The 18,334-nt window shown below is 41.9% G+C and overlaps 1 protein-coding gene across 1 annotated transcript in view; it reads left to right on the top strand.

The window, feature by feature from the left end:
* Positions 1-18,334, top strand: part of LOC119727343 (stromal interaction molecule 2-like) — a 110,453-nt gene that overhangs the window by 52,411 nt on the left and 39,708 nt on the right. Inside the window, exons 5-7 of the mRNA XM_038199197.1 lie at positions 6,196-6,296; positions 7,324-7,475; positions 8,352-8,381. Coding sequence (XP_038055125.1) covers positions 6,196-6,296; positions 7,324-7,475; positions 8,352-8,381 — 283 coding nt within the window. The remainder of the gene's footprint in view (positions 1-6,195; positions 6,297-7,323; positions 7,476-8,351; positions 8,382-18,334) is intronic.

Below are 18,334 nucleotides of genomic sequence, written 5' to 3'. Positions count from 1 at the left end.
CAATCTCACGAGTCGATGACTTCGAAAATTAAATCATGCTGTCCTGTCCTCTTAATGCAGGCGTCAATTTGAAGCGTGGACCCACCCTCCTCAGAGGTCGCAAAATATCGACGCCGTTTCGACGCCGAAGCCTCAGGTCAATAATTTGTTGTTATAGTGAAGCCGTAACGTTCCTTTTTAATAATTGGGTGAAGCGTCACCTATAAAGTTGATGAAAGGGTGAAGCGTTGACGAGCCTTATTTGTGTTTGGTGATGTGACATCGAATCCACGACATCGGTCGCGCCGAAAGTATGTCGAAGTCGTGGCGTTTCAAACAACTGTAATTGTGATGCAATCTTAAGATGGCCTGTTTTGAAATTCGCGCAAGCCAACTTGGAATTTGCGTGCGCGCAATTTTTGAACTGAAGTTTGCCCACACAAATACACACAATCTAACATCGCGCGCCGCACCACCTTGCAAACTGTATCCTGTGGTGGTTCCACTTGCGCAAACGTTGCCAAGTTTGCGCACGTTTGCTACCGATCTCATTTTGAGTGGATCGAACAAGCTGTGCGCCGCCGCGCCAACGTTGGCGAAAGTTAGCAACGAGGCGAACTAGACTGGTCCCCTGTCCTTATCAGCAAGGAAAGGCGATCGCGAACGTACGTGGTGGTTTTGAATCACCTACTGGAATTTGTCTGGAATGAACATTATGTTTCATTTACAAATAACAGTTATTTAACAGGAGTTGGTGTTTGATAGTTAGTTAACAAGAGTTAGAGTTTGTAAACAAGTGTCAAAGTTAAAACAACTTTCGAATAAACTTCATGCTTTTTAACAAAAATGTGTTTGTAGAAACATTGGATTTACAAAATAAATGTCACTGTATCTTTGGATTGAAACCTGGTTGACTTGGTACTTTTTTAGCAGTGTGGAATTACAAATTTAACCATTGCAGTCATGGTCTAGTTATAAGTAAACATTAATGAAGCTTGATTTTAATAGAGGTGAAGCTTGAACTATGCAGATGGCCAATATGGTGAAACAGTGGTGGCGTCAGACCTGGCAAAGACTGAAAAAGTGAAGCTTCACCTATGGAAATATTCAAAGGGTGAAGCCTGGACTAACACATTTGCTGATAGAGTGAAGTGGTGGTGAAATCCTGACCTTATACATAATTGGCTCAGGTGAAGAAAGGTGATGACGTGAGGAGGGTGGGTTCAGGCTTCAAATTGACGCCTGCATAAGTTTCCCTCCTTTTCTTGCATGTAATTTGCATTTTTTTTTTTTTCGGAATTCCGGTGGTTTTTTTTTTGCCCTTACAATTTTTTCCAGTATTTTCTTGGTTTTAGTTCAGTCCAGTTTCAATTTTAAGTATAGGTAGTTCAGAGTTTAAGTTTGTAAATAAAACATCAGCAGATATAGATTGCCGGCAAGACAAATGTAAAATAATCATAAGATTCATATCGTACATAATTATGGTTGCACGGATCTCTTACAGAAACAAATCATCTGCGATTGCAATTTCCCACATGCCACAACACTATTTGAAGAAGGAAATTTTTTGTAAAAAATATTTGTAAAAAATATAACGTAAATAATTGTACATACATGTACATGATGACGTTGAGAAATAAACAGCGAGAATTGCTATCTATCCCTCCCCATCTGGCCTGGCGCGACGCCAGGCCCGGCCCCCGGGGCTCAGCCATCCCGCGCTTCTGGGCCCACGGCCCAGCGAACTACCATCAAATGTTCCCGTATATGCATTGTCAGAGCACGCCCAAAGAACAAACAGGTCTCGTTTAGGTTGAAAGATTATCAAATTGTCATTTTCAGCAACCACAAAAACATCAAAAATCCATTCGATTTCGACTTCCTTAGGAAAAATGTGACATTTCGCCATGATATTTTGGATCATCCATTGATACTGTTAATGGTGTTTTAACCCTTTTTTGAGTTTTACATGGTTTCGAATAGATTGTTTAAAAAAAAATATATTGTGATGATGAAGAACCTCGTTTCGAACAAGGAAATGTTTCGGACTTCTAAAATGGTGGAAATGCTGGTAAATTGTTCTTTAAAAAAAACATTGTACACCCCTAGACCGTAAATGGTGTGATCCACTTTCGTGACATTCTATCCCGTTGCTTGCGTGTGTTGTGCTAGCCTTTAGTCAAGTCCCACGCGCTTACCCGGACACGTGACGCACCCCGGATGCTGACACGTAAAAAGACTAGGACGAGCGGCGAAGCCGCGAGGGCCTTTACCATCTCGTGGAGAACGCTTATGTTTTTCTTTACATTTGTCTACCGATTTGGTAGACATGCATAATGCATTACCCATTGTGAATTGACCAATGAAAATGCAGAATTACTAACGTAAATCATGCAGCCGTCGTCTGGCGCCAGACAGCCATGGCGCGCGTGCTGTTGCTGGTAACCGCAAGCCACTGTTAGATGATTGGTTTATATTACTTGATTTATATTACGTGAATAAATGAATAAGTGATTAGTTCCACGAGATGGTAAAGGCCCTCGCGGCTTTGCCGCTCGTGCTAGTCTTTTTACGTTCCAGCATCCGAGTTGCGTTACGTGTCCGGATGGTTTGGGTATAGGGGCGTGGGACTTGACTAAAGGCTAGCGTTGTGCAGGGACTACACACTGTACATACACAGCAGCTCAACACGTGCGTCAAATGCTTGTTTTCACCACAGAATGTTTACGTTTACAGATGTTCTGATAGCAGAAAGTTGTCTGTTTTGGAGGATAAAGGATGGTGAGATTTTAAGGTGAAGCGTACGAGAGTTTGGGAGACCTTCAGTCACCCAACGGCCCGATTGACCAACTTAACACACTAAAAATTATGCATCGCACAATGTGCGATGTGTAATTAAGATTTGAGGCTTTGCATGGTGGAGACACTAAATAATGAAAGGTTTGAGGAAACACCATGTGCGAATAATTTCTCAACTAAGAGAATGGTTCTGTGGACATTGTTTCGCAAAATGCGATGCGATGCGATACAAGGGAAATCGAACACTGGTTTACATGCATGAAAATTCAGGGGAAATTTCATCATAACTTCCAAAATGAAGCTAAGTGAACCTCTTGTTTGGAGACAAATAGTTTTAAAACAAAAACTTCATGTTTGGGCATAATAGGAGGGGTTCTCTCACAAGTGCTTAATTCTGCTTAAAAGTGTCCTTTCCTGAACGAGAGAATATATTTTCAATCATATTTAGGATTAAAGCTGTTGTGCATAAAATTGTTAGGATGGATGCATCTCCTTGATTAAACTTCAATCTTTTAACAACACAGTTTATAGCATGGAATATCACAAGTGATAATGATAACAAGCTGTAACACTTACGGGATTTGTTTTGCTGGATTTTTTGCTTGGCTGAGGGTCACTGCGATCAGGACAGATAGGTGTAGTCTGTCGGCGGCTGGTTTGACCCTGAATTTAGCCAAAGGGTATATCAAAGCACATCCTCAATCTTCCAGCAAAAATCTTGTCCTCTCTCTATGCAATACGATTTTACACCTATCCTTTACTTCCATCTTCCTGTTGTATGTTTTCTTTTCCTAAACAGTCTTCCCTCTGTTTTCACTATAGTACTATCCTGAACAAAACCCATGGCCGGCTGTAACAATATGCTGTGACGCAACACTAGGGGTTGTGCAATGGAATGCTGGCGAATGCACTTTACAAGATTGGCTAGCTTGCAGCCAGCCGGAACTTTACGCGAAGTTGATTGGCTAAGATTGGGAGGTTTCATTATCTTAGTAGGGGTGGCAAGTGAAATTTTACTCGATTGGAACCAACAATGATGTACACCTCAAAAATAATTGAAACTGATGTGACACTCCCTTTCATTGGATTGACTTCAAACTTGGTACAAACCAAGACCATAATGAAAAACTGTGTTGTCAAGATGACGTCATCAAAGGGCATGTGACATCATCACAAAGGTGCATTTTTTTAAGCCTAATATTGAGAGTACTTTCAGTCAGAATTGTGTATGAACGTTGTCCAGTGCGTACATGTTATACAGGTAATTTTACCTGCAGTCATGATCAAACAACAGGTAATTTTATGTCATAAATTTGAACAAAAAGTCCGAAGTTTTGACTGTAATTTAACTTAGGTTGAAAGATTAACTACCAAACTTATCAAATTGTCATTTTCAGCAACCACAAAAACATCAAAAATCCATTCGATTTCGACTTCCTTAGGAAAAATGTGACATTTCGCCATGATATTTCGGATCATCCATTGATACTGTTAATGGTGTTTTAACCCTTTTTTGAGTTTTACATCGTTTATCGAATAGATTGTTTAAAAAAAAAATATTGTGATGATGAAGAACCTCGTTTCGAACAAGGAAATGTTTCGGACTTCTAAAATGGTGGAAATGCTGATAAATTGTTCTTTAAAAAAAACATTGTACACCCCTAGACCGTAAATGGTGTGATCCACTTTCGTGACATTCTATCCCGTTGCTTGCGTGTGTTGTGCTAGCCTTTAGTCAAGTCCCACGCGCTTACCCGGACACGTGACGCACCCCGGATGCTGACACGTAAAAAGACTAGGACGAGCGGCGAAGCCGCGAGGGCCTTTACCATCTCGTGGAGAACGCTTATGTTTTTCTTTACATTTGTCTACCGATTTGGTAGACATGCATAATGCATTACCCATTGTGAATTGACCAATGAAAATGCAGAATTACTAACGTAAATCATGCAGCCGTCGTCTGGCCCCAGACAGCCATGGCGCGCGTGCTGTTGCTGGTAACCGCAAGCCACTGTTAGATGATTGGTTTATATTACTTGATTTATAAGTTTTACTCGGCCTCCGAGAAATGTTTGCTCCTGAAAGGATCCGAGACCGCGGCTTCACGTCCGTGGAAAAATGTGGGTGTCTTCCGCCGGGTCGCCCTTTTTTGTCGATTTTTTTGTGACTTCGTTTAAGATCGCGATATTTGAAGCAATGCATCGATCTTTCGTTGACCCCAAACAGGCCCCCGAAATTATAACGCGACACTGAATTATACGTGGCGGGCAGCGAACTCACAACGCTCAGCCTTGGTGGTGGTGGAAGCATGGAGCTGTAAACACATTATGGAAGCAACAGCACTCTATCACGCGACGTCACAGGCTTGCGCTTCAAATAGCGAGCACCGTAGACCCAACCTCGTTTGCAGGGTGTTGAGCAGGCTGCAGTACGCGTTGCCATCGACAGTTTTGCATAGCCCGGAAATACTATGCAGTGTAGACTTTCGATTGGTCAGACCGCGCAAGGCATACTAATGTGTAGTCCTTCTGAGTATTCGTTGCACTCGGCGCAGAAGCGGCAAGCAAAGCACAGGAAACAATAGGGACACTTGGTGGCCACGCACCATGGAGAAAAAATATTTTGCCAAGGTCACCCCATACTACCATTTAGTGAACACTTTTGCCGAACGGCCGAGTAGAACACGTAAACGAAACCCCTACGTTGACCTCGCTGACCTCGCACAGTCTAGACTCGCAGTAAAGCCAGCACAGGGGGCGGCCAGGCAGTCAACGTGAAAGCGCACACGACGGCAAATTCGTTCGCAAAACGCAGTCACGAAAAATCGACGAAACGGATCGCCGGTCCGTACGGGAAAATTAGGACGACCCGAAGTGTCCGACCCGGCGGAAGACACCCTCCGCATTTTTCCACGGATGTGGAGCGATTTTGGCGCCGCGGGAGCCCGCGGTCTCGGATCCTTTCAGGAGCAAACATCGTCTCGGGGGCGAGTAAACTTCTCTCTTATATATATAGATGTGTTTCACAGTGACGCTTAAAAATGCACGCACACTGTAAATAGTACACGTATGTTTGTACTTGTAAGTGTACATGTGTCGAACAAGTGCTTTCAGGTGATTTCGAACAGTTTGAAAATCTGAAATCACATAGAAATAACATGTACACATACATTTTTTGACATGTTGGTCTACATTTGACGTGTGTGCGTTATGGGCTACATATATTTTATTTTAAGCTATGAAAAAAAAGTGCTTTGAGGGCTTGGTATTTTGCGGGACACCCTGTATTTCATATAATAATGATTCAATTAATACTTTTCAGTTTATAACAAAGTTCCTTAAGGGGGACCAACTTTTCAGCATATTTGTATTGTAAAAAAAAATAAGATAATTTTTTTTTTATTTTGGATTTGAACAGGTTGAAAAGATTCGTAAAAAGCGAGGAACATTCATGGGTTCATTCCGCATTGCCCATGGTAACATTTTAGACGATGTAGATGCACGAATAGTCAATGCAAGGTAAATTTTTCTTGGAGTTTTATACATATCAGGATCATGACAATTTTTAATCTATGTTGTCGTAGCTGGACTTTATGTTTCATATGAATTTTATCCCACCATCATATATCAACAACAATTCCACTATTTGGGTCAAAGGATTTGGATGGATCACAACTAAAGAGTCCGGGCACTATTACGTGGCATAGAGTACCAAATTTGAAGAACATGCCATTGATTTACTTCAGATTTTAAGTTTTGCATCAATACTAGAATTCGGATTTTCATTGTAAATCATGAATTTACTAGGAAATATGCTAATTCAATCAATAGGTTGGTCACCATCCAAGATTTTGTAAAAAAGAAAAGAAATCAAGACATGTTTCAACTCTGTGAAGTTTCTTGGATATGATCCAAGGGAATATCTACCCATATAGATGATGGTCTTAAAACAGTATCATTTTATGTAAATGTGGGTCTCTCAACATGCTTTTGCTGATGGTTTACACTTTTCCCATTATTTCGCGCACGCCCCCCATTATACCAGATCTCAATTTTTGTATTTATTGCAAACTCAAATAAGTGGATGACACTTACTAATCCATTTGGAGTTGCCATCAGAGTTGATGCTTACACCTAACATCATTCTTGTCATGTATGCATGCTACACAACATGCAAACATTGCAAAAGTCAATAAGTGGGCATGTACTTTCAGTTTGAAAAAAAAGGTTAGGCCGAGTGTTTGCCATTGAAGTCGCTACATGATTTTGACAAGCAACTGCAATGCACCATTTGATTTAAGTCCCATCACTTTATGTAAGTCCCATCACTTTATGTGAGTACATAAAACAGAAGTTCGGGCACTGAGCCCACACATGGACCAAAATTAAGATTCAGAAATTTCAAGCTCAGTCAAAAGTTGAATGCAAAAAAGAAAGTTTGATAACAAAAAACTAGGGCTAAATTGTGGGTAAAACAATTTGAAGTAAATGTGTAGCTAAATCTTGTCAGTTGCAAAAAAACAACCAGGTTTATCATTGAATGCAGGTCTGCTCTGGCAGAGGTCACTACGGAGCTGAAGGAACGGTTACATCGCTGGGCAATGTTGGAAGGGCTGTGCGATTTCAATATCATCAATAATCCAGGCATCCACCATTTAATTACAACGCTTGGTGTTACTATGCCTGAATCCTCCACAAGTGAGTTCAAACATTGACATTAGTGACTTATAGGTCTCGTTCAAATGGCGTCATTTCCTACAGACCAGCCACGTGCTTCGGCATTTGGAGCGTCAACTTACATAACGCACATCGGCTGCGTCATATTTCAAACACATTTCGAGCAACAAGCGCGTGTTAAGAACATTTTCAACAGTGCGCAATGCTTGCTTGATTGCGTAAAACATGCAGTTGCAGTTCTCCTACAGAGATGGCCGTCATTGAGCGAACCCTATTGACCCATTCTTACTTGGTGCATTAAACACAGATTTTCTCCCTAATCCATCACTTTGCAGGAACCCAATCACACATTTTATTCTTTGTACTTGAACTTCAAGGGGCATCCAGTCCCGTAGAGTAGTTGTTACTGGGCTCTACATGTACCTTCCTAAATCCTGCCAATGCCTTCCAAATTTACTTATTATATTCCACGATATGGCTGGTAAGTCATGTGGCCATGTTTTACAAGATGTTGGAATTCAACCTATTGGAATGTAAGCAGTCTGGAGTTACTTGTTATTTATCAAGAAAGTAACAAGCAACCATGAAAATGTAATGCCTTCTACAGAGACCAGAAAGAACCTGCAAATACTCATGCACATCAAAATCCGCCATGTACAGTGTAATGAAATGAAACTTCGTATAGATTGCACTGTGCAGAAAATGGGGATCTCAGAGTTACATTAGTTGTATTAAACAGCAAACAAAATAATAATGATGACATCATAATTCATTTATCACCCAGTCCAAAGAAGTGAACCTTTTGGAGGGCTGCTGCAAACATTTCCAGGTTTTTTAAAATACATTTTCAAGGTTATTAACACCCGACTGCTTTTTATACTCGCCCCACTGCCACAGAGTCAGTGAGGAGCGCCCTTGCATTTGGAGGTATGGGATTCGATTCTTCAGTCTTATTTTGCACCTTGTCATAGCCCCATCCACATTTGTGGAGCCATTTGTTTTCCATCTTCTCATCACCCTTTTGGCCATACTTTCTAACATACTGTATTCATTTCCTTCTCTGTTCATTCCTTTCTATGACAATTTTTGTTTTGTTTAAAAGGGTTTTATTTTTACCTTTTTTATATGCATTTTTAATAATCAGTAATTTAGGGGTTTTCTTGTTTCAAAGTGAGTTAATGCATAAAGGTACATGTGAAATCTTTGCTTTTTGTGATTTTGTTGTTTGAAACAATATAATTGTTCAAAATCTTCTAAAGTAGGGTGCAAACATGTAACAACATGTTGAAAATTTAGCCAAGTGACTACTCCATTGTTAAAAAAAAAAACGGGAACAAGTATCACGTAACTTGTTCGGTCACAAACTCGCATGTAAAAAGTGTGCCCGCGGGCAACGTTTTGAAACCACCTTCAAGGTATTTGATACCAGTCCTATGTTCACTGTGAGCAAGGTTTCTGAAGTAACATTGGTATGTATTTTTCTGGGTTAGTAGCTTAAATTTTTGCTGCAAGTCATAAATAGATGCAATAAAGCTGCATTGGATAAAAAAACAGTCTTTAGAATCTACCACAAATTTATCCATATTTTTTTCAAACATGTTAAATCCATTTTTGGTAATCTTGTTGTCTGAATGATTTAGTCAGATTTTCTTATGACATTTTTGATAAGGCGGCATCAATTTCAAAACAAAAATATGATTTCTACGACGCTCTTCTTACCCGTAGAGTATTACTACAGGGTGAGTCAATGAAAGCGGAACCCAAACCCCATAAAATATATTTCTTATTTAAAAAAATATGTAGCACCAAAAATAATAATGACTGGAAAGCCAATTTCATAAGCTACTTTTAGATGAAAAATTACTGAAATTGCTCAATCGTTTTAAAGAATCTCACCATTTAACCCTTTGAAGCCTGAATTATATATGAGCGTTGACCTCCTGACCCTGAACTATTTACATATATTATCTCAGATTAACATATGTTTTGTGTTTAACATAAATGGTGATAATTTCTGAACAGATTGACCAATTTCAGTTTTTCATCTAAAAGTACCTTATGAAATTGGCTTTCCAGTCATTATTATTTTTGGTGCTACATATTTGTTCAACTATGAAATAAAATTTGGGGGTTTGGGTTCCGCTGTTTTTTATTCACCCTGAACATATGCAATATTCCCTAGAAGGCGCTAGCCATTCGCTAAAATTTATTACCCACAGTACATTGCGGCCCACCTGCCACACTTCCTCTTTTCTCTTTTTTTTTAGTGGCGTTTTGTGAAAGACGTATATTTACAAAGCTCTCGCTTTGCACATTTTCTCAGTCTTTCCTCGGCCATTTTATAGCTAAGTTCATAGTTTTATTCAACTGTATGTCTTCTGTTGTTACTTCTACACGTTGAGTGAGTTTTTGTAATATTTTGGCCGTTTTTTCGTGATATTTCTTTGATTGTTACGGGTACATTTCGGGAGTGAGGTCTTACACAGCACAGGTTGCCGGTCCCTCACTCTTGTTGCACAGTTATTACGAGACCATGTGCCTGAGGCTTCGCACAGGTTACAAGTACTTCTTGCCTTACCCATTTAGCAAGGCTTCACACAGGCTGCAAGGAGCTCGCTTCCCACATTAACAAGTCCACTTTTTAACGTGAGACTTAACAAAGGCTGCAGGAAACTCATGTCGTACAGAGCAAGTAAGGCCTTGCACAAGCTGCTGGCTACTCACTTTGTGCCCGTACATCACAACCGTTCACATGAGGCTTTACACGGTCTGAAAGTCACTCACGGATAAGGCTTTGCATAGGGGAACGTCGCACGAGTTGCAAGCCACTCATCCACTATTTACCGACCCATCAGCGTGATATTAGCTACTTAGCCAATCCCTCACACTGCACCGACTATTTGGGGTCTTCGTCTTCAAAATGACTGCGGTTATTTACTCAGCGATACTGTGTCATTTAACCAGCATGTTTCGTTGTCTCACAGCTGTTTTGCTGTACCGAACGAGGCGAGTGTCGCATGAGTTGCAAGCCACTTCCCCCTTACCTACATTACAAGTTGCCATCCAATCAGCATGATATTTTTCGCTTTTCATCACATCCCTCATGCCAGCACGAACGCCACTATTTAACCAGCGTTTCGCTGTTATTTAAATGGGAGCTTTTGTTGTCTCACAGCAGTGTTGCTGTACAGAACAGATGAGACATTGCACGGGGCGAGTGCCGCAAGAGTTGCAAGCCACCCCCCCCCCCTCCTTGCCTACGCTACCAGTTACCGTCCAGTCAGCATGAGATTTCGGCATTAGCAAATCCTTCACACTGAACCAAATACTCGGTGCTTTTGTCTTCTACACGAACACCCCTATTTAACTGGCGAATCGCTGTTATTTATCCGGCAGTTTTGTTATCTACACACTTTCGCAGTTGCACGCTTCCGACATACTACTTAATTTATACTAGAATATTAGAGCGATACATACTTTGTACGATAGGCCTGTCGCTCTCTTTCAGACTAGTTTACTGGCCCCCTGAAAATCGTGCTGGCCGCCACACTATTGCTCTGGCCGTTCCGATTATTTCGGTTGCTGTTTTTAAGGATCCTTTTATTTGAGCCTTTTTCCCCATTCTGAAGTCATGTCATCCACGGGCTCCCAAAAAGAAATCTTCGGTGATTTCCAAACCCAGGAACACCTAAAAGATTCAGCCCAGTCCTGCCCATGAGGAGATCGCTGGCCACGCGACCACATCCAACACTACTCAGCCGGCCTCATCGGCCATATCCACGGCCCCAATATCTGGCGATCCTAGTGCCAGGGCCCCGCCTGCTAAGACGGTGACTGAACTTTGTTCACCCCAGCCTTTGGTTTGGTTTCTCTGATTGGTTCAGTAACATCAGACTTCCCGCTGCTTCTGGAGTCCCTCTACAATCAGAAGCTGATTCATCTTCTTAGAAGAAGAAGAAATGCAGGTCAACATATATGTCCACTGATAGTTCTGTCAGCCACAAGTGACATATGTCTTCTCTTAAGGACACGGCTTTGCTTCAAGCAATTCAGAACTTGTCTGAAACCTTGTCAGCCATCTCCAAACAGACAGTAGTCTGTTTGGAGCGGCTGATCTGGGCTCGTCGCCCCCTTATCAGCTCCGGCCGCCTCCAAACCCTGTCAAACCCCACACGATTTCCTGTCCACCGGACTCTCCAATCATGTCGGTATTTGCCCCTAGTTCTCTAGGTGCTCCTGTGCTGTCTGAACTTCTTGCCAAAGACCAAGATGTTGCCTCTTCTCAGTCATTTTGTGAGGTCGAGGCCGAATATGAAGAGGACTTGAGTATGCCAGCCTCCATGGCCTCGCTTTATCACCTGGTACAACAAATATGAGACATTCATTGGGATTCCCTGAACCTGTGAAGATCGCACCTACTACACAGCCAAAATTATTCAAATAACTAATGGCTCCTGACTCGCTAGTCTCTCCGGCCCGATCCCACCCCAGTGGTTCCCTTCGATCAGGTTTGCTCGCAACAGATTCAGTTTGTATTTGACCAACCCAAACTGCGTTGACCTATTTGCCTTTTGAGTTTATACTCCTTCCCGGCAGACGAGAGGACCCAGTATCTCACCACGCCTACCGATGCTGACAACGTGCGTGATAAACTGGCCCCCGATTCTGGTCATTGGGGTGATGTTCTGCAAGTCCACGAGCCACCTCCCACCCTTTGGTCTTGACTGCCGCCTTTCGGCAGTGGTTCGGCTGGCAGAAGTGATTATGCTCACCAACAATGGGCCCCCATCACAGGACCCCTCAGTGCCCATTTGCCCCATTGTGCCAGGTCCTGGATCCACATCACTTCGGACTGGTGGGTACTTGCCACCATCTCACTCGGTTACTGCCTGGAGTTCAACCGCTTCATAAAACCCACATGGTTTCACATGGACACTCTCGACTCTCTGCTAATCTGTTGCTGGGCCACCTGCCTGGATCTCAAGGACGCGTATCTGCATGTTCTGATCAACCCAGACCACACCAGTTGAGTCGAATCAGCGACTCAAAGACTAGAGTTGAATTTAGTCCTTTGACTTGAGTTGAGTTGAGTCATTCTATTAAAAAAGAGACTCAAAGTCAATGACTTGATTCATTTACAACTCTGCACGTTCAGTGTATATGTAACATGTCATATCATGCATTCTATGTACATCTTTTAAGCATACGGTACCTCAACTTAATGGTGGTGGGCCAGGCAATGCAGACACATTTATTGTCATCCACACCTTCAGGGTTCATTAGAACAGTATCATACATGCATTATTGGCAGTTCCTCTTCAAAAATCTTTCAGAATTTCTAAAAAGTAAATGTTCTTATCCTACTGTGCTCTACTTACCCCTAGAGTATTACTACATATATGCATTATTCCGTAGAGGGCGCTAACCATATGCTGAGATTTATTACCAGCAGTACATTGCATCCCGCCCGCCATACTTCTCTTAGCGGCGCTACGTGGAAGACGTATATTCTCAGACCTCTCCATTTGCTCAGCCATTTATTATAGCAAAGTTCATTGTTTTTATTCAATAATTTTTGTTGTATCTACAAGTTGGGTGAGTTTTTGTAACATTTTGGTCAGTTTTTCATGCTATTTCATGGGCGTTATGGGTAGTTTTCGGGAGAGAGGTCTCGCAAAGCACAGATTGTCGGTCCCTCACTCCTGTTACATGGTTCTTACGAGACTGTGTGCATGAGGCTTCGCACAGGTTGCAAGTAGCTCACGCCATACCCATCTAGCAAGGCTTCGCACAGGCTGCAAGCTGTTCGCTTTCCACATTTACACGACAATTTTTAACGCTGCAGGAAACTCGCGTCGTACGGAGCAAGTGAGGCCTTGCACAAGCTGCTGGCCACTTGCTTACGCTCGTACGTCGCGACCGTTTGCATGAGGCTTTACATGGGAAGAAAGTCACGCCGCACCAAACGGACAAGGCTTTGCACCGGGGAGCATTGCACGAATTGCAAGCCACTCCAATCTACGCTGCAACCTAACGACCCATAAGCGTGATATTCGCTACTTAGCCAATCCTCCATGCTGCACCGAATATTGGTGTCTTCGTCTTCAAACGAATTTCATTTTTTACCTTGCAATACCCTGTTTAAATACCGGCAGTTTTTGTTGTATCACAGCAGTGAATATGCCCACAGACACCCCCCCCCCCCATCACGTACAGCACCTATAAGAACCTGTTTGACCCATTCGACTGGGTCCTTGGACCAAATCACTTCATTCCGGTGGGTACTCGACACCGTCTCACTGGGCTACTGCCTGGAGTTCACGAGGGCCCCCTGCCAGAGTGGGGGTCTTCACCAGAATTGTGAGAAAAAAAATTAAATTATGAAGATATCAGCTTGCAAACGGATTTTATCCAAATTTGAATTTTAGTATGATTTTGAATGAAAAGTGCTTTTTTTTCTGATACCTCATTAAAAGGGCATATTTGAAGAAAAAAATTTAACTGCTTAAAAGTAGTGAACAAGGGTGTTTTCTTCATTGTTGTATATACAAGCAAACAGCTAATATTTTTTTAATTGTCAAAATTCGTCCTTGAATATCACTGTTTTGGCAATATTTTGACTTGAAAATGCATGTGAATCGTGTTGAACATCAAGAAATGCACACTGGGAAGTCGCTGAACGAGTACAAAGTGCTGAATCTTTCAGAAATATAGAGGATTTTGTACTCCTTATGGTTGAAGTCAAGAAACCTCAATCTGCCATTCACACCACGTATGTGGGATGTGGTGTGTGGGACACAGACACACTACATTTTCCGTGTTCCACAAGTGTGAGCGTGATAATGAGTTTATTTCAAGCAGATTTGACGTGCAGTACAGTTGAAACAAGCACGCTTTACATGAACATTTCAGCAGTTTAGGGCAGCTGGAATGTCGCTCCCATCTTGGAATAGCGCAATGTACAGGGTGCAATAGGACTGTGCAATACTATACAAATAATGAATGTTTGTGAGTGCAATGGTAAGAATAATTTCATCTGTCACCGAATGAAATTATTCTTACCATTGCACGAACGTGAAACATTCATTATTTGTTTTATATAACACCTGAATAAATCCTCATCATCTGATTGGTTGACTTTTAATAGCCAATTTATTCAAGTTAAAAATTGTTTACAAGTTTGACAAGTTCAGAGTTATCATATTTAATTTATGCAAACTGTTCAACAGGTTGAGAACTATCATATTCAATTTATCTCAATTTAAGACTTTTCCATAAGTTTAGAACTCAAACAGTTCAATAAGTTCAGAACTTTTATATCCAGTTTATGCAAGTTAATAGCTGTTCCACAAGTTCAGAACTCAAACAGTTTAATAAATTTAGAACTATATCCAATTAATGCAAGTTCATGCAAGTTAAAAGTTGAGAACTGTCCAAAGGGGTCAAAACTGTTCATTAAGTTCCTAAGAAACAGATATCTTCAGATGCTGAAAGCCATCGAAAAATTAGCAGTGTCAAACTGGTAAAGATTCACCTGCGTCTCACTTGTTATAAAAGTTAACTGGTCCGTGGAAATGGAAATGCTGAACGGACGATGATGTTGCATTGTTAATATTGAAGTTGGACTCACTGAGTATGAGTTGCTCCTGAGAATTGGTAAGCAGATGATCCAACTCCAATCCGTCAATTGTTCTGAGCCTCCTCTTCTTGAAGATTTTCCAAAGACTCCTCTTCTTCTACAGCAAGAGTGGGATCAGTTTCCTGCATTCTGGATGCAAGGCAGGCACTCATTTGTTTCTTTTTCTCATTGTTGGTATGAGATTCAGCTTTGTGTCCAGTGACTGCCATGATGTCACGACTGGCGAATCCAGCTTCATCCAGCAGTGTCACTCAGACTATGGTTGGTGTATTTCGCTTTGTAACCTGCTCTTTCAGCGATGGTTTTCACCTTGTTGTTGAGTGTGTTGACTCCCAGTGGTGCCTTGGTGAACCACGGTCCCTGTGATGGAGCCTCCGGTCTGGGTCGTTGCCACATGCAATCAAACTCAGGGTTTAATACTTCCTTGTAGGCAAGAAATGTAGAAACCGGACATCTACTTGATCCTGGAATTTCATGCATGTGACCACTGTATGTCTCATCTTCATTTTCTCGTCTTGCTTTTGTGAGAGTATCACGATGGATGATGTATCTATGATCTTGATCATTCTCAAGAATGAAGTCAGTAATCTTCATTTCTCACAGATTTTCCCTGCCTCGGTTTCCAAAGTACACCATAATGTCAATAAACACTTTATCCTGTAGACCCTGTGGTGTTGTAATGTCTAGGGATGAACTGATCTTAGACATATCGTCTTTGCTGATAGGATCTTTATGTTTGACTGATCCCTTTCCTTCTTTTTTGAGTTTGACCATCATCGCTTTGTACACTGTAGTACTGTCCACAAACAATTTAGCATCGTTTATATCAATGCCTCTTACCGACTTGAAATGGCGGTTAAGTCCGTAGCGGATGGCAAGCATTGATTTCTTCGTGTACAGGGTGCCGTTTTCCCTTCTCAGTCCTGTGTAAAATCGTGACAAGAAGTTGTCCAGTTGTGAATCAGTTAATGCTTCAACAGATGTTCCTGTAAGTCTCGCAAATTCGTCTAATCGTTTGACTGCATATTTTATTTGTTTCTTCGTGTAAGCAGCGTCAGCATCACCAATAAGTTCTGATATATCATCTTCTGTTAGGAGAACAAACGGTGCTTCTCGAGTAACGTCCGCCAATAGGTTGCATGAACAGTTTCCAACTAGTGAATGGAATGTCATGATGTTCCAATGATAATTGAATGTGACAGATTTTGAAAGAAGCCTTGGCTCAAGAAAATCCCTTTATGAACTAAGAAAATCCCTGGCACATCCCTTTATTCATGAATTGTATTGAGATATGCCATATTGCCTCATTAATGTAGTGTTTTTCTGTCTACAAAGCAAATGCAAGCACACACTTTGTGCAGAGATGTACATATTGGGTGTTATGTATAAAACTAGCATTTGCTTTTACTACCTATTTTTAAGCATTTACTTGCATTTGTATGAATAAAAATGAAGCAAATGCTTTTACTTCTGCGCATTAATTTATATTAAGCACGCCAAAATTAACACAAAACGTTTATAAACTACATATAATACCATACACTCTATTTTTAATAACATTTATGCGAAAAGTTAAATATTTGTTTATTATTAATTTAATTACTAGAAAAAAAACGATAATGTCGCATTTTGTTCACGATATGAGAAGTGTTGGCGTAAAATTCAGTGCGGCGTAGAATGATTAAGGATCAATTTTATGCAACAGCACCCTGGGGACTGAACAGAATGAAATATTTTTTTAAGTCTACTTCATTCACTTACCCAAATAGCTACTACATATGCATATTTATTCAGCCGACAGGCTCAAACGCTAAAAGATTTAATCAACCACCGAGCGCCCTCTTGGGGCCTACCCATTATGCTACGTCATGAATCCGCCATTAAACTTCCTCTTTTTTTCTAGCGACGGCATCGTGCAGAAGCAAATATTTTTGCTCTCGCCTTTTGACGAGTTTTTGTACGATTTTCTGGTGTTCTGGGGATGAAGAGGCCACTGACCCTGGCAATTTTTCGCCATTTGAGACTGAGCTGAGGCTGGTTCAAAGAGATATGGTTCGAGTACTGCAACTACCAGAGAGCAGTAAGCCAGAGACCACGCGTCGTTCTTTCAAACGCCGGACTGGTGTTGAGGAACCTCGAGATCCACCTTTCCCAGCTATGCCGGTGGATCGTTTATGCGCCAATCGCATCCAACAGATCGCCGTTTCAAAGAAATGGACTGCTTTCAACAAAAGGTCGGCAGCCTATTTCCAGTTTCCAGAAAAGGACCGAGACGATTTCTTTACGGTTCCTGCTATTCCAGATACAGCCAAGGACAAATTGACTGGAGATAGCGGCAAAGCCCCGACCAAGTCAATATTTGTCGATAAGAATAGAGAAAAGATGGAGGATACAATGGAGAAAGTCGATGAGGCGGCTAGATTTGGCTCACAAACAAGTGCCTTTTTACTTTTATTATCTGAATATATCGTCTGCGCATGTGAGGAAGATTCACAAATTCCAGCCGATATGTTAGCAGCAGCCTTCCGATGTCTGGACGAAATACTCCGTTTTTCTCTAGATCAGTTTACGAGAATCTCTATCTTGTCCGCCAAATCACGTAGGACTAACGTGATGGAGGTACTTTACATACCGCACGAAGACGCTAAGAAGAAGTAAGAAGACCTTCCTCTAATGGGCAAAGACCTTTTCGGAGGCAAATTCCAGGAGATTCTGGAAGTTGAAGCCAAACGAATCGAAACAGCGGACAAACTGAGCTTGAAGAAGCCTTCAGCTACTAACAAGCCCAAGTTATCTGGGAAGAAGGCACCGAGAGGTGCTCCCTCGTTTCGCCCTTCCCCTAAGAAACCATTCAAGCCCTTTCGCCAACAGACGGCCAAGGCTTCAGCTGGTGCAATGGTTTCAGCTCCACGCCCCTACTCTGCCCCTGCGCGCCAGTATGTACAAACTAGCGGCCGGGGGCGTGGCGGTGGGCGTGGCGGTGGGCCATGGCGGCGGTGACTCCCCCACGGAGCCGACCCCCACACTCAGGCCCGTTGTGGGTCATCTCAGAAATTCTGGAGAGAGATCACCTGCGGCGCAAGGGTGCTTTCTATAGTCAGCCACGGCTATCAACTAGAATCTACAAGCACACCCTGGTCGGAAATATGTGTTCGCGAAACACTGGTTCCGACAAACACAGACAAACGATTAGCTCTCGAACAAGAGATATCATCCCTTATCGAGAAGAGAGCAGTCCGCT

Source organism: Patiria miniata, unplaced genomic scaffold, assembly GCF_015706575.1.
Source record: "Patiria miniata isolate m_02_andy unplaced genomic scaffold, ASM1570657v1 HiC_scaffold_20, whole genome shotgun sequence".
Classification (NCBI taxonomy): Eukaryota; Metazoa; Echinodermata; class Asteroidea; order Valvatida; family Asterinidae; genus Patiria; species Patiria miniata.
Note: the sequence above shows the minus strand (reverse complement) of the source record. Positions and strands in the feature narration are given on the sequence as shown.